This window comes from Periplaneta americana, chromosome 7 (genome assembly GCF_040183065.1).
Source record: "Periplaneta americana isolate PAMFEO1 chromosome 7, P.americana_PAMFEO1_priV1, whole genome shotgun sequence".
Taxonomy (NCBI): Eukaryota; Metazoa; Arthropoda; class Insecta; order Blattodea; family Blattidae; genus Periplaneta; species Periplaneta americana.
In genome coordinates this window covers 68,479,689-68,495,361 of record NC_091123.1, presented here as the reverse complement: position 1 = coordinate 68,495,361, position 15,673 = coordinate 68,479,689, and the positions used below count along the sequence as shown (strand labels likewise).

At 35.2% G+C, this 15,673-nt stretch overlaps 1 protein-coding gene across 3 annotated transcripts in view; it reads left to right on the top strand.

Moving 5' to 3' along the window:
• Positions 1-12,503: 12,503 nt before the first annotated feature.
• LOC138703190 (cellular tumor antigen p53-like) overlaps positions 12,504-15,673 on the top strand; it is a 78,667-nt gene continuing 75,497 nt past the window's right edge. The window contains exons 1-2 of one of the 3 annotated variants that reach the window (XM_069830872.1): positions 12,504-12,592; positions 14,062-14,120. In XM_069830872.1, the coding sequence (XP_069686973.1) occupies positions 12,590-12,592; positions 14,062-14,120 (62 nt within the window). In that variant the 5' untranslated portion in view covers positions 12,504-12,589. Of the gene's footprint in view, positions 12,593-12,668; positions 12,956-13,078; positions 13,199-14,061; positions 14,121-15,673 lie in introns of those variants that run through there. The other 2 variants (XM_069830874.1, XM_069830873.1) reach the window with 2 other exon arrangements.

The window sequence follows — 15,673 nt, the reverse complement described above, 5'->3', positions numbered from 1 at the left end:
AATTATTTGTTGTTTAAGCAAATTTTGCTTGTGACCAGGTATTTCCCACGAAATGCCATGACTTTTGTTTTTTCAGTATTGATTTCCATGTCGTGTTTTGTGCTGATCATATTTAGGTTATGCACTGAATACTGAAGCTCATCTTCATTGCATGCAACTAGGGCTAAATCATCAGCAAAGAGTAGACTGTCAAACTGTAAATTTTGACTGATAGAAATTGAACCATGACGCATCTGTTTCCAGTCTTTAATGATTCTGTTCATATATATGATTAAAAGTAATGAAGATAGGCCTTTCTTGTCTTACTCTGCTACGAATTTGTTGCCGATCTGAAGGTCTATATTGGTTCTAACTGCTATCAAAGTTGTTTTGTAAATGTTATGATTGTTAATTAAAAACTGCTGAGGGACATGATCATCTAATAGGACCTGAAATAATTTATTTCTATTGACTCTATCGAAAGCTTGTTTAAAATCAATAAAAGTAATGTGTATCTCTAAGTTGGATTCTCTGTGTTTTCCAATTACCAATTTTGATTAAAAATAACCATCACAGCAAGACCTGCCTTTACGAAAACCATTTTGTTCTTCTCCAATGATACCTTCATAATGCTCATATAATTTCTTCTATTTGTGACCGGAAATAATAAAAAAAATTCTTAAAAAATTCTTCGGGTTTTTATGATCAAGTTTACTCCAGTTTACGGTATGGGAAATAGTTAATTTCAGATGAAATAGGGCTGGAGTATGCCATGTGATATACTCTGTAAAGTCTTCTCTAAAAAGTCTTGCACCTCTGCCTCAAAGCAAAAACTCCCTGTCCAAGAGAATAGGAATTTAGTTTATTATTGAATGTTAGCCAGGAACAATGGTGCACCCAGGAATTTCTCTTGGTGGTCCAATAAAAGCATGTTAAGTTACATAAATGCACACACACATACAAACATACTTTCTTCTATTTTTTTTTACAAAACAAAGTCCACTCTTCTTGGCTTTTTCTTTAGTTTGTTAACACCAATTTGTGAAGAAACTGTGATATCACGATGGATGTAAAATCAAAATTGTTATGTACATGTACGTGAATCATTTCGGTAAAATTATAGATAACAGAATTATATGCTATAAATACTTAAAAAGTGAGTAAAAATGTAACAGCTAATCACTTTGAGGAGGGAGATGGACCCCCCCCCCCCCATCGTGCACCCATGGCCAGAAAAGTATCCATAAAGCAGGGGCATGCGGTGTATTTCTTTTATACACATTAGTCATGAATGTGATTCACGAGGATTTACCGTCCCTTACGGAGCTTATTTTTAGCTTCAGAAAACTAGCCAATTAAAGAAATGATACTTCTGAATAGTTCATTCTCTATTTGTAATATTTTTTACCCATAAAACTAAAGAAAAAAAGGTATTTTGCTAATAACTTCAAATTAATGTAACTCTGAAAATATTGTGATTAGGACAAAATGTTTATATGACATCTTTTTCTCAGAATGGCCTTGTGCAGTAACAACTGTTTCACTGTCCCAGGTAGAACTGTCTTCTAATATGTCTTGAAAAAATCCAATAAATTCACCCCTATGTTCCCTTACAATCTGAACAAGACGCGATGTAAAATTCCATCTAGTTGGAGCATGTCTAGGCATTTTTTTTAAGGTGTATTCCTTAAGTCGTTGTGTTCTTTTGGACGATTTACTGAAGAAAGAACCCAAACCAGTTAAAGTCTGTAAAATTATTCTGCACTCTTTCAAACACGTAAGTGACTGTAACAAGATTAAATTTAATTTATGACTGAAACAGTGCACAAATATTGCCTTAGGATATTTTTCAAGAACTTTAGCTCTCAGTCCATTTGTGTGACCAGCCAGTACAGCAGCTCCATCGAACGTTTGAGCAACGAGCTTGTTACTTATGTCATACTCGGTGGCTATATTTTGGACATGTTCGAATAAACCACTGGCAGATCTATCATTACTTACATCAGTAAAACATAAGAATCTTTCATTAATCTCACCATTCTCTGAATCAACATACCCAAGAGTGGTTGAAAGCTGGGCTGCATTCATAATGTCTGAAGTTTCGTCTAGCATGATTGCAACAAATGACGTTTTTGAAAGTTCTTGTTTTATGTTATCCATAACAACATCACTTACAGCGAGAATCAAATCATTCTGTATTCGATTTGAAGTTCCGCGGAATGTGGTAGAGGTTTCCAGATGATGACTGAGGGTTAAGTCATATTTTGCAAGGTAATTGAGCGCACCTAAATATACTCCTTTGTTAACTGCCTCTTCTGACTCACAATGACCACGAAATGGCAATTCATGTATGGCTAGAAAACAGACTGTATCAATTAACCTCTTCAATATTTCCCTGTTCTTTCGCACCATTTCATTGTGTTGCTCGGCACTGACACGAAGTTGTGAATCTAACTGTACATCTATTCGAGATGATCCAAATGACTTAAACTGTAAAACACTAAAAATATGTGCCTGTGACTTTCATGTTTATTAATGGCATTGTGCAGATTGTTCAGATTATCATAACCATTTTTAGACCAAACTGTTTCTTCTTTAGAAAACGTAAGACAGGGCCAGCAAAAGAGTTTATTTAATTTCGCATTTCCTGCAATCCACTGAGTTTCCTGATATTGGGACGCTTGAAAATGTCGAGTATATTCTTTTCCTTTGTCTTTATGAGCTGCAAAAAGCGTTGGCATTTCAGGACATGGTTGATCACTTTGTATTATGTTTAATTATTCTTGCAAAGAATGTAGTCGATAGGACATAATGAATCGCCCATTCTTAATCAATATTTAATTTATACACAGAAAACTACGACATAAATTGTCACTCACAAAGAAACAAATCTTCAAATAACTGAGAGATCCTGAACACTATCTCAATTGACAAACAAATCACATGTTTCACGCACACTGCCAAATTCAACAATCAACACTGGTATTCTTCTGCAGGAACTTAACAAGCCAGGACAAGCGATAATCCCAGCGCTTATTCTTGCTGTATACGGGCGTATAGGCAATACAGTGGTGTACGAGGAAATTTTCCATCCTTGTCTACTGTCCGTGCATGCGCCAGCACTGTAAAATGAGGCTAAAGGCAAGCTGTGAACGAAGAGCTGCCTTACTGCAGAAATGTAGTTAATGCAGAACATTTATATATGAAGTGCAGAATACACTTTATTAAAAGTGTTTATCTACAAGCTGAATGAGATAAAATGATACATTAATTTGAAGTGTATGGAGGGTATGCGGCGCTTACCCTAAATGTACGCCCCTGCCATAAAGTTATCCACAAACATCTGAAGTATTGAAAATTTTGTGTGCAGTGAGTGCCACACTCTTCTAACTGCTGAGCAGAAAGCCGAATGTGTAGAATCTGTCAAAAGAACCTCAGATGATGACATAGGAGGAAAGTGATTGGTTCTTGCATCACATTGTGACAGATGACGAATCCTTGTGCCATCATTTTGAGCCACAGTCCCATCAGTCTACCATGAACGGAAATACACGAGATCTCTTTGCTCTGAAAAGCTAAAGTTGGAAGAAAGTATAGGGGAAGTCATGTTATCGGGAATTTCTTCCCCCGTCTCCATAGTGTTTAATGAATAACTTGAAGTTTTTATTACTTCAATAGAAAGTTTCTGCGAGTTTGACTTGAAAGGCGACATAGGTGTAAGGCAAGTCAATCATATTTCATATGGTGTGAATTAGACTGTAAAGGCAAAACATCAAGAATAAACACCAGCTCTTTTGTCAAGAAAAGTTTACCGTACTCCATGATCATTGTTAATTGTTCTAAACAGCCACAACATTAACAAAATATTGTCAGTCATTTTAAGCTCATATTTTTGAGATTGTCTAAAGAGTTGCTTGAACAGCTCATGAAATTTGTTATAATGGGGTTTCATCTGTTTAGCGTTATGGAGGAAAGTGAATTTAAAGGTTTTGTTAACATGTCCAGGATATTGTCTTCCAACTGTAAAAACCCTATCTTCTAGTTTCCTATTGCAAGAATAGAACATACTCTTACAAATTGTTCAGACAAATCTAAAAGAAACCGAGATATTACAGTTTGGATACAGGCTCATGGACTTCCATCAGCAATGAGAGAGCTTTAGCAATCACTGTTCACTATTTAAACAGTTTTGATGAATTGTGACCTGCTCTGCTGTGTTGCTTTGAGATAGACAAAAGGCACATGGCTGAAAATCTAGCTACTGTACTTGAAAACTCAGTCAAAGAAGTGTTAGCAGTCGTTATGTGAAATGCAGCAGAACGACCTTTATAAACTGATTCTTCCACTGAAACCAAAGGAGAAGTTGCATAGAATAGATAATATGTTGTCAGGTAGTGGACATGTTGTGGTACATCTTCCTCCATATATATGTGTGATTTAAATGCCATCGAACTCGCATGGTCGAAAATCAAGAGAATTGTAAGGGACACGAATATTACAGCAGAATTGTCTATAACAAAACTGCGCGAAACTACGGAGAACGCAATATAGGAGGTAACATGGCAAGGTTGGGCAGGTTTTTGCTAACACGTTGCCACTTTAGAAGCAGAGAAGCAGAATATTTGGAAAAGGACGGAGTAGTTCCAGATGTAATTGATCATATGTCAATTAACTTGGGCAGCGATAGTGAAAATGGCAGTTCATCTTCTGAAGAATCCATGTGAAATGCGACTCTGCCTGCAACCCTACGCGAAGATAGGTAAGAGGAAATGTTTTTTGCATGCATAATAGTACGTGTACCAAGAAGCTCAACTCCCCTCTTCCTCTTCGCTTCCCTCAGAAAACATTTTCCTCACCAACAAGACCTCGGACACAGTTATCAGTCCTGTACAGTAAGAAAAATCTGGAGTTTAACTATAAAAAGCTTGTGCAGCGGTAAATGGAATTCTGAATTGACAACACTGTATCTAGTACCATAGCGCCGGAGGTGTAGTTTGTTTTATGCCGTCCGAGCCCCTACAGCCGAGGCTGCGCAGAAGTTTAGAGTAGGGACAAATTAAAGATTGTGTCCGCCGCCATGCTTTGGGAGAAGCACCGGCTAGCAGACGGCTGCACTGTACAATGCTGAATGTTTAATATACAGTATATGTTTGGTGTCTCTTATAAATCAATCTGAATGGATAAATGAAAAAAAATCTTAACATTTAAAGCGACCATGTTAAGGACATAATCAAGCTTAGTTACTGTTAGTTTGACATGAAACGGAAGAAAACTGTAACCATTTGATACCGTAACTAAAGATGTTGTATAGTTATTTGACAACATATAGAGCGAACAGAAATACAAATGCATATTGTAGTAATAGTGCAGATGAAAAGAAAATTATTAGTATTAATTATTATTAACAAAACACTCAGCCTCCTATAAAATTGAGTACCGGGTCTTTCCCGGGGGTAAAAGGCAGTTAGAGTGTGGTGCTGACCACCACCTCAATCTAGTGCTGAGGTCATGGAAAGCATGGGGCTCTACCTCCATGCCCCCCAAGTGCCTTCATGGTATGTTACGGGGATCCCTTTATCTTTTTTTATCACTGCCTGTGTAAGAAGTCACATTAGGCCTATATTGTAAACACGTTTGCTTTGATGTGGACGAGAATTGAACAATTATTATTTATTTTCTTCCATGTTACATAATATAGGCCTACACCTGTAAAATAGAAACACGTACCTAATGTTTTAGTTAGAAATATAAGTAGGCCTACCGTGCAATAGCATATTATATTATCACAGCTGTAATATGAAATAAACGTTACATGCATGAATTAGTCAATTAGTCATATAATAGAACTCAGGCCTAGTGTACAGAACATCTTGCCTATTGATTCATTATTATTATTATTATTATTATTATTATTATTATTATTGACTCCGTTAAATATTGTCTTACAACATTTTTATGTAAAGTCGTGTTATACTGGTAACCTTAAGCTGTGTGCTAACATCTGCTCTTTATGTAGTACTTTCTTTTATTTGGTTATTTAATGACGCTGTATCAACTACTAGATTATTTAGCATCGATGTTATTGATGATAGCGAGATAATATTCGGCGAGACGAGGCCAAGGATCCGCCATAGATTACCTGACATTCACCTTACGGTTGGGGATATAAGAAAAAACCTAACCAGGAAATCAGCGGGAATCGAACCCGCGACCGAGCGCGACTCCGGACCGACAGTCCTTAGTCCAGTAAATCTTTATGTACTTTTATGATCAGTTTAATAAGTTTAAAATATGATTCTGGGGAGGAATCTGGGATCCATTTTCTAAAATATGTGTAGAAAGATTGTACAAGTGTTCTACTTCTAGAGCACATTGTTTTCACACGATGTAAGAGTGGGTGGTAATATGCCATTGAACTGTCAACATCTGTATAATCGCTCTTTCACTTAAGCGGCGTATTTCTATAATCTCAGATGATGGTATGACAAGACGCCCATTATTCTTTCGTTAAAAAAATAAGAGAGATTTTGTTTACTGCTGGTAGGCTACATACCATAAATTGAGTCTTTAGATTTATTACACCATATTTTTATTAATGATTTAACAATTAAGCCAGCAATGAATACAATCACATTTTGACAATATTGTGTCATTGAGAATGATGTAAGAATGAGGGAATTGCAATCAATGTCTGCAGTAGAAGCGTTGCTTACGAGATTATACAAGCTGGCGCATAGAGCTTGAAAAACGAGTTTGAAGTGGTTCCCTCGTAATGCCAATTCCGCCGCTCGGAGCGCTGTTCTGCCCTATATATTCATAGCAGAACACTTAAAAGACATTGACATTTGGGACATTTAAAGGACTCATCATTGCTTATTAAATGCTTCGTACAATATTTTATGGACAATAGACGTAATTTGCAAACTTCTACTCCTCAATTATATTACAATAAAAGGCTGTCATTCTTGATATTAAAACATATTACATATAAACTGAGGGACTGTCTGCTCTGTACTTCAGTTCATACACCAAACATTTCCGGAAATAAATTAACTTGACATCTTACATATACGCACTATAGCCTACCCTTTTCACCTAATATTATTAATATTGTTATTAAATAAGATATTGCAACTAATTAAGGTACTGCATTATCTTTAATTTCCTTGAATTCATAATTACGCATTTGCAAGAAGGCCTAACTTTTCCCTCTCTTTAAAAAAAAAATACGGACGTCACAATAACTGAGAAGTATAATTATTGCGCGATTTTTTCTTGCAGTGGTGAAAACATTTCTATAGGCCTACTGATTAATCTATTGAGCATAGTAATAGTAAACGCTGTAGTATTTTAGTGCGTGTACGCCTACTTAGCTCTTGTAAAACGAAATTTTCACTTTCACTTTCAACGGAACACTCACTTATATTCAGTTCTTGTATCTTGCAGTAAATTATCCATTTGTGATCATCTTTCCAATATAACCTCCCATTGAAACGACCACTTAAAATCATGAGCTAGAATTTATTATTTTAAAAACATTTCCACGTACATACTGTGATAATTGTTATGAACCACAATACAAAAGACAACACTGTGAAATTGGATTAATTTACCAAGATCAACATCAATACCGGTAGTATAAAATCACATATAGGACTAGGCTATATTATTTCATTACTTTATGGTATTAATTAGAATGATTAATTTTGAAGAATTTACAAATATGCTGAAATAATTTATGACACCTCTTATAGAAATGTAAAAATATGTATGTACATTTTGAAACAATGGGTATAGCACCACTTGAAAATGTTGAGCATTTTCACAGTAACTTGTAAATTGTTCCATCACGTTGTCTATAGTGTTCATTTATTGTAGCACTTTTAGAACGAACGTGGTTCACATACATAAGAAGAAATGACGATGGAATGAGTCGAACACATACAGTTTTCTTTAATTTTTAGCAAATGATGAAGTTGAATATATACTGTTACTTCATATCCTAACATAAGTAGAGTTGCCACCATAGATGTAACACTTGAAATGAATATAAAATAAATTAATGTATTGGTAATGATACAAGAATAAAAAGAAATTAGGCTAGACATAACCTCACAAAATTACAAACACATGCTAAAACAAAAAAAAAAAAAAACTTTACGTATCCGTATATAACAAACTAGATATTCCAGATATAATTTGTTTCACACGATAACCACCTCAGCCTATTTCGGCAGCAGCCATTATTAGTTACAGTTTGAGGTGCATTACCTAATCTCATACTAACCTTGTTAAGTTCTCTAACCTAATTCACTGATAATTACGTAACAATACACAGGTCTAAAATACAGACAAATACACATTAATTACCTAATAAGTACAGCATGAAGATAATTCATTACTTTTGTCGGTATTTTCTAAAAGAGAAAGGGAAAACAGTAACAACATTATCTTCAATGTTTACATCACGTCATTCACATTTTCATTAGGCCTATATCAGTAATGCTTGGTAAGTGAAACAATGCATGAAATTATTTTACATTTCGGGTCACATCATTCGAGAGTCGGAAAATGCAATTCGCCACTTTTAACATAGCATTGCTTGTTATATGAGAGAACTTTGACATTTACCTTAACCTATAAAGATACGGCCTGTTGGTACCGAGTTCTTCACATAGCAAAACACAGACAATTTTCGAATATAACTTCGCTGAACAAACTTCAAATAACACTGTAATATACTTGGCATATTTATAATATTCGTACTCAATGAGTAATGCACAATTAATCGAACTATTTTCACGATGCACAATGCTTTGTAATGGTACTATTCATCATTTCATAGGGCAGAGAGGCGAACCTAGCGGCAGAAATTGTCATGACTCACAGAGACCTACTCTCGATCGTGCTATGCCACTGCCATCGTGATCTAGACCAGGCCGTAATGCAGGTTCTGTGACGTCACTCGATGAGTCGGGCTTTTCTATTTGAGTATACGGAGCTGGGTGAAATATATTACTTTATAGCGTGTCGGCGCTCAATTTTATTTAGTGTAATGTGTGTATAAGATCCCTTCACATTTATTATTGCATAATATGTTGCAGAAATAATTACAAAACTATGTTATTTTAATGTGAACGGAGTTTTGCATGTTAACATAACCTGGTTGCATCAACATTTCAAGTTTGGAATGGAAGCTATTTTTAAATTTAATAAAGGAGAATTATTTATATTGTGATTTTAATTTAGCACATCTACCTTCTTTACTTATAGGTACAAAATTTACCACAGTCCCTCCTATGAAATTAGTGTATGTACAGTTGTGTGTTAATCTGGTAGGTTAGATAAATACAATTCATTACAACCCAGTATAGTAGGGAACAAATAAATAATACAATTAAATTTTTATTCAATGTAATATTTGCATAAGTTCCATTTATGTGTTGCATAATGTGGCAGGAATAATAAATAAAACTTATTTTTATGTGAAGAGAATTTACCATGTTAACATAACCTATCTGCGTCAACATTTTAGGCTTAAATTGAGAACGAAAACTGTTTTGAGATTTAATAAAGAAGAATATATTTTTAGGATAAACTTCAGAACACGGTTACCGTCCTTACGTATAGGTAGAAAATTCAACACAGTCCCTCCTATGAAATGTATATACGTTATATTACTTAGTAGCGCTGAGGTATAGTTCCGGTAATTTCTGAACTGAAAATAGTTGAATTTATTTTTTGTGGAGATTCATTTGATCCTATAAGCAAGGCATATTAAAATCCTGAACGAACCGAACTAATTTGTATATGCAAGATGTATGAATGCGAAGGGAACTACCTCAGCGCTAGTTTAGCCCTAGTAACATATTAAACTAATCAGACTTCAGACTGGAGTACCGTCTGAAACGAATAAATACAATTGAAGTGTAGACAAATTGCATTTATAAGTTATACGTAGCGTTATGCTTAATTATAATGTATAATTGCGAATATGGAAATAAGGCAAGTACTGATAGAATAAACATAACCTATAACTTCAACACATTAAAATATGCGTGCGACGCAACTGAAAATTGTTGAAACGTGCATAAATGAATGTGCAAGAATTTCGTAATGAAGCATGAGTGCTTTATTTCAACTAATTACAATTCTAGATACTGTAACAGTAATGAAAACTATAGGGTATAATTTTTCGTAATATACTATATGTATCTCGTTTTTAGTTCAAATTGTGTATATTATCAAACGTCGTATTATTTACTCGTATAATGTAGGTTATTCACAAATAAAAAAGGGCGCAATAATTTAAATTTAATAAGACAAATACGGTAAACTAACAATAATGGATTAGACAAGAGTAACATCGGTAACGCTGCACTTAGGCCTAATCACAACTTACTTTACAATCCAGTCAATGTTTCACTTTCACGTATATATTATTACACATATTTAGCCTACTGTTTATAAAACCAAAATTTTACTTAACCACATAAGGGCGCAATATTTAATCGAAATAAAGGCAGGTATTACACATACGAACTTTGCCTGCAACAACGTAATTTTCACACCAAAAATAATATTATACCTTAAATTGCAAGTAAATTGTGTCTCAAGTGTCTTACAATCACTGTTTAAAATTTTACTGACGCAATTACACTGCATTTCAGAGAAATATATGTTATTCTTCATGCATTGCAACTAATTCATATGGTTGAAAGACCGCCCTTCGCGATCAGCTGTTAAGCGAGTCACGTGGTCTGCCTTACGGCCTGTATTAGATCACGATGGCAGTGGCTATGCGCCAGCTTGTGTAATCCCGTAAGCAACGAGTAGAAGAGTCATATCGCCTCTGATTCTCAAAACACTGAGGATTATTATTACAGTGTGTTAAGTGTTTGGAAAATACCATTGAGTATATAGACATTTTTAGCGGACAACCCTCTCTTTTTAATATAATTTAAATAAATTATTTACGTATTTTGTAACGTATATAAAATAACATAAGTAAAAATATTCCATGTATTCGATCATAGGAAATAAAAATAAACAAATGTCTATTTACAAGCAATATAAGGCGTTTATATTTAAAACAATGCTCAGTTACAATATTTAGATTTACTTATGTTATTTTATGTTATACGTTAGAAAATACGTAAATAAGTTTATATTACAGTGAAGGAGGAAATCCACTAAGAAAACGCCTATATACTCAATGGTATTTTCTAAACTCCGAATCCTTTATAGAAACAATCATTCGTGCTCCCCACACATGGCGTCGCGCGAACCTGCGCGAGAGGTTTCAAATTTGTACACGACACCAGCGCCAATACTACAACGTCTTTGATGCCGTCATAGGTGTTGCCCTTAGTGCAGCATTGGAGGCGAACTACATTATTGCAAGAAAAGATAACTTCAGGGGAAAAGAATGAGGGTTATTTATTCTCTGGGGATAATAATTGAAAATAAGTTGCTGTCCCCAGAGACAGAGATCTCGTCACTCTGTACAGGAGGCTATCTATAGGCCTAAAATGGAATTAGACGAAAGTTGTAAAGAATAGGTTCTTTTATTCGTGCATATACCGTGTCACAACCTCTAGAACGTTTTCTTGGTCCATAATCTCGGTGTTGGCTACTTAAATAACGGATATTAACATTGAAACATGGCATAATTTAATTTAATTTAATTTCTTCCTGTAACCACTACAGGTTGCCGTCGACAAAGAGTACCATGATACAATAGAGTAAAAGCCTTGAGGCTTAGCGATAAATTGTTGTTAGAGTGAAAAAGAAAGAATTTGAATTATATTGAAACACATGATGTTAAACGAAGTAACGTCAAGGAGATGCGAATTAGTCATGGTCCATATGTATGATGCCTGAAAATAGCTATTGAGCCTTTGAGTGCTGCAATTGTTAGATCTCTTAAAATACTTTTATGCAGGCCAAAAGATTTACAGAAGTCGACTAGGAACCGGGGTATGGTCCCACGGGTACGTGTAGTACGTGAACAACGCTCCCATCTGCGACTCATATGAACTACGTTTATAATTCCAGAGAGAAGCTTCGCAATCCATGCAATCGATAGTCACCGTTTTTCATTCTATAATATTCAATTTTCGTATATTGGTTTTCCACATAAAATAGTTCCCTTTCTAAACTTAGATATTATCATATATCCATAATAAATAAATCCTTTTATACGTACAGCACTAATATGTAATATAAGGAAATGTTCTAATTACCGTTACATTGCAATATTTTGAGTATATTCTGTTTCAGTCATGTGTACGTGGCAAAGAACACACACAGACAATTCAGAATTTTGTGTTGAGTTTATTTTTCTTCATACTTCATTAACAAATATCATATCACAAATGTAGTTGCAGAAAAACGCTCAAGTGATGGAGCTATAATATTAAGAACTCCGAAAAGTACCTGAAAAATATACTGAATATTATTAGACGATTGATATATTAAGAGTGGTACCACTGCCGGGATGATTTCGTTTCATTGCATCATTGCTGGTGCTCTTAGTCGGTTGTTTGTCAGGTGATCTGTTGTGGAACGATTTCATCATCCAAATTGAGTTATATCATTTAATGTAATAATGGTGAGTAATATACACGAAATACGGCTTACATAAAATCAGAATATTGATGTATGCACATTGCTGTTGGATTAATTATTGGAAGCATCGTATGTTATTAATAGCCCCGATCACTCAGGTCTAATAGGAAGTAATGATAGAACGAACGGCGGTAAGAATGTCCGTGATTGAATCGGAGTGCCGGTATTAGATATCAAGCAGACAGTATTTCTTGCGGAATATTAGATGTAATTATAATGCTATATTTGCGATTATTTAATTACTTGTCTGAACAAGGTGCTGCAGTGTGAAATAGAAGAAGAGAGGTAGCCGGCCTTCTAGAAGTATCCTTTGACGTGGTTTTCAAAAACAGGAGTTGTATGATTGGTATGTAATTCAATAGACAATCAAACAAAATGTAAACATCTTGATGTCGTTTTGAGTAAGTTACAATTTCCTCCAAACCAATACCGTACCTGTACATGGTTATGGTATGATCTTGTTATTGCAATTGATGTTCATAAGATGGCGCTTTGATGTGTCATCTTGGAAGTGGGGCGGTTCCGTAGACTTATCAAGCTTATGCGTATTTAATACTGACTTCATACAGTATATACACGGAGAGCCATGGTTTGTATCTGTCTGCGAGAGACAGAAAAAATGGATGTAAATATTAAGCTGTTAGTGATGATGTATCGATAAGAATGAACGAACATTCAGGTATAGGCGGGTAATACGAATTTGAAGACTTATTTTTATTGTGTTATTAATTCATAATCTATTATATTTCGCCATTAATTTTAATCTACTTGGACCGAAATATGTATGCAGTGATATGAGTAGAGAACTATGTATACAGTGATGCGTGTAGGATGAGTAGGATCAGACCATCCATATTTAGGTTATGTATGCCTATATAGCCGTGTGCTTCGAGCATTAAAGTAAAGTATTTTACGTTCGAAGGCTGTGTGTATTTTGTTAAGGTAATCGTAGTTCGCCGTAGTGTGATATGGTTAGTTTTGGTTTGATAGGTTAGGAGGATCAGGGGTAAATTTAATTGATATTGTAGCCGTTTTTAGGCCTATTTCTGCAAAATTTGACAGTCGTTATTTAATTATGTCTAGGTATTGCATCTTTGTGAAGATCACAAAACATGGCGTTTGAATAGGCTAGTGTGCAATGTCAATGATAGAGACCAGTACATAGCTTTTTATTATTTTCTTTCATTACAATTGTAACATGTAGTACTGTCGGTTATGTTTATTACACGATTTAGTGGGCTAGTGTGTTGAAGAAAAATTAAGGTTTTTCAGTGTTGTGGTAACTAAACAAGTCATGGAGGAAAAAGTGAGGATCTTTGTTAAAGTGATATCTTTGTTCTGAAAATGAAGTGGAATATAGCTATTTCAGCTTACATGAAAGATAAGGATAATTTTATTTATTACCTTGAGCACTTTTTTTTTTGTTTTGTAATATGTCGTCTGTTGTTCCAGGATGATCAGTGTACTAACGTCGAAAGTCTGCCCTCAGATGAGGAGCATCTAAACATATTGTAAGTTTCACAAGAAGTTCAGAATGAGAAGAAAAACTATTCCTACGAGAAAAAAAGAATATTGGACGTTTTGTTTTAACTGTTACGGTTAATGATCAATTTAAATTACAGTAAAGTTGTTTTGGAGAAAGATTCGACTTCTGACGTCTGTAGTAAAGTATGTGGAAGGTACAGGGTCAGAGCATGATGCTGCTACTAACGACATTCACCTTTTCTTCAATCTGGTGACAGTCAGCTGGTTGGCGGGCAGGTGGGTGGGTGGACAGACATTCTAATAAGCCCAGAAAGAAAGTTAGGGAATATAATCTATTTGGCAACTTCATGTCTGCTTCGTGTGTAGGTCAGAAAAGGGAGTGACGTATACAGTTCTCATTGGATGAGGGATCTGGGGAGTAGATGGGAGTTCAAAAATATACATTATGAAGCTGCCACAAGTTGCCTCTTTGCCATGACAGCTTTACTAGGTATTTTTAACTTTAATAAATTTTTTTTTTTTTTTTTGAAGTGTTACTTAGTGTTGATGCTTCATGTAATTATTGAAAAATCCATAGATTGTTTTAACAATCGAATACCTCACTTGTGTGTTACAAATGGGAGTTACGGAGCAACTCTCATCTGCAACTCAACTGTACTTCAACGCAACTACAGTTGGTAGTAGGCCTAATACACAATAACAACAAGATGCATAGGTTCCCACATTTTCAGTTTCAATTCAACTTCGATTTCAGTGGATCAACTTTGTTAATAGGAATTAAGTGTGTTTTGTATTTTGGTGATATTGCAGTTGACAATTGCTGTTTGTATATACAGACTGAGAAACAAACTTTGGGCTGACTCTTGAACATCCTTCAAGAGCATGCATGATTCACAACATTCCCTGTCAGTATAACATTGGACCTGGACTGTCGATCGTGAGGAGGTTGACATGCCATGCAGAGGAGAGGGTTTCTGTCTCGTAATTGCTCAGGCTCTTAGGTTGTCTGACTTGTGCAGAAGAGTATGGGTTCGGGTCACATTGGTGGCAGGTTTTTTTTTTTTTTTTAAGACACCTGCGACCTAAGTTTTATTTTGTTTGTTGTCATATGTGGAATAATTCTTTACCATGTCGTGTAGGATTGTATTTGGCTTGATCTCGCAGGAAAATCAATTGGAAGTTCCAGTTTGTGTTCCAAATAATAAAAAAAAAATTAAGCAGAAATGGTGGACCTAATGCCTCGTCCATTACCCATGTACTCTCGTCTCTGAAGCTAAAAAGCCATTTTGAATCAGAGCAATTAGTTGAAGCCTCCATTCTCGCTGGTCTGCCATTGTAAAGTGGATGTGACTCTACCACTTGGTTCGACGTAATGACTGTTAATGTTGTTGTTGTTGTTGTTTTCGTTTTCTAATACCAGGCGTTTGACAATAAAGTCATTTGACCTCTTGCACTCCAATATTTTTCAAATATATTATCATGGCCAGCCACTGAAGTACAGATTTTGAGGTGTTCTGAATCCATTTCTTGGTTTGAGTTGCACAATGGGCAGTTAGGGGACTGATATATTCCAATTCTA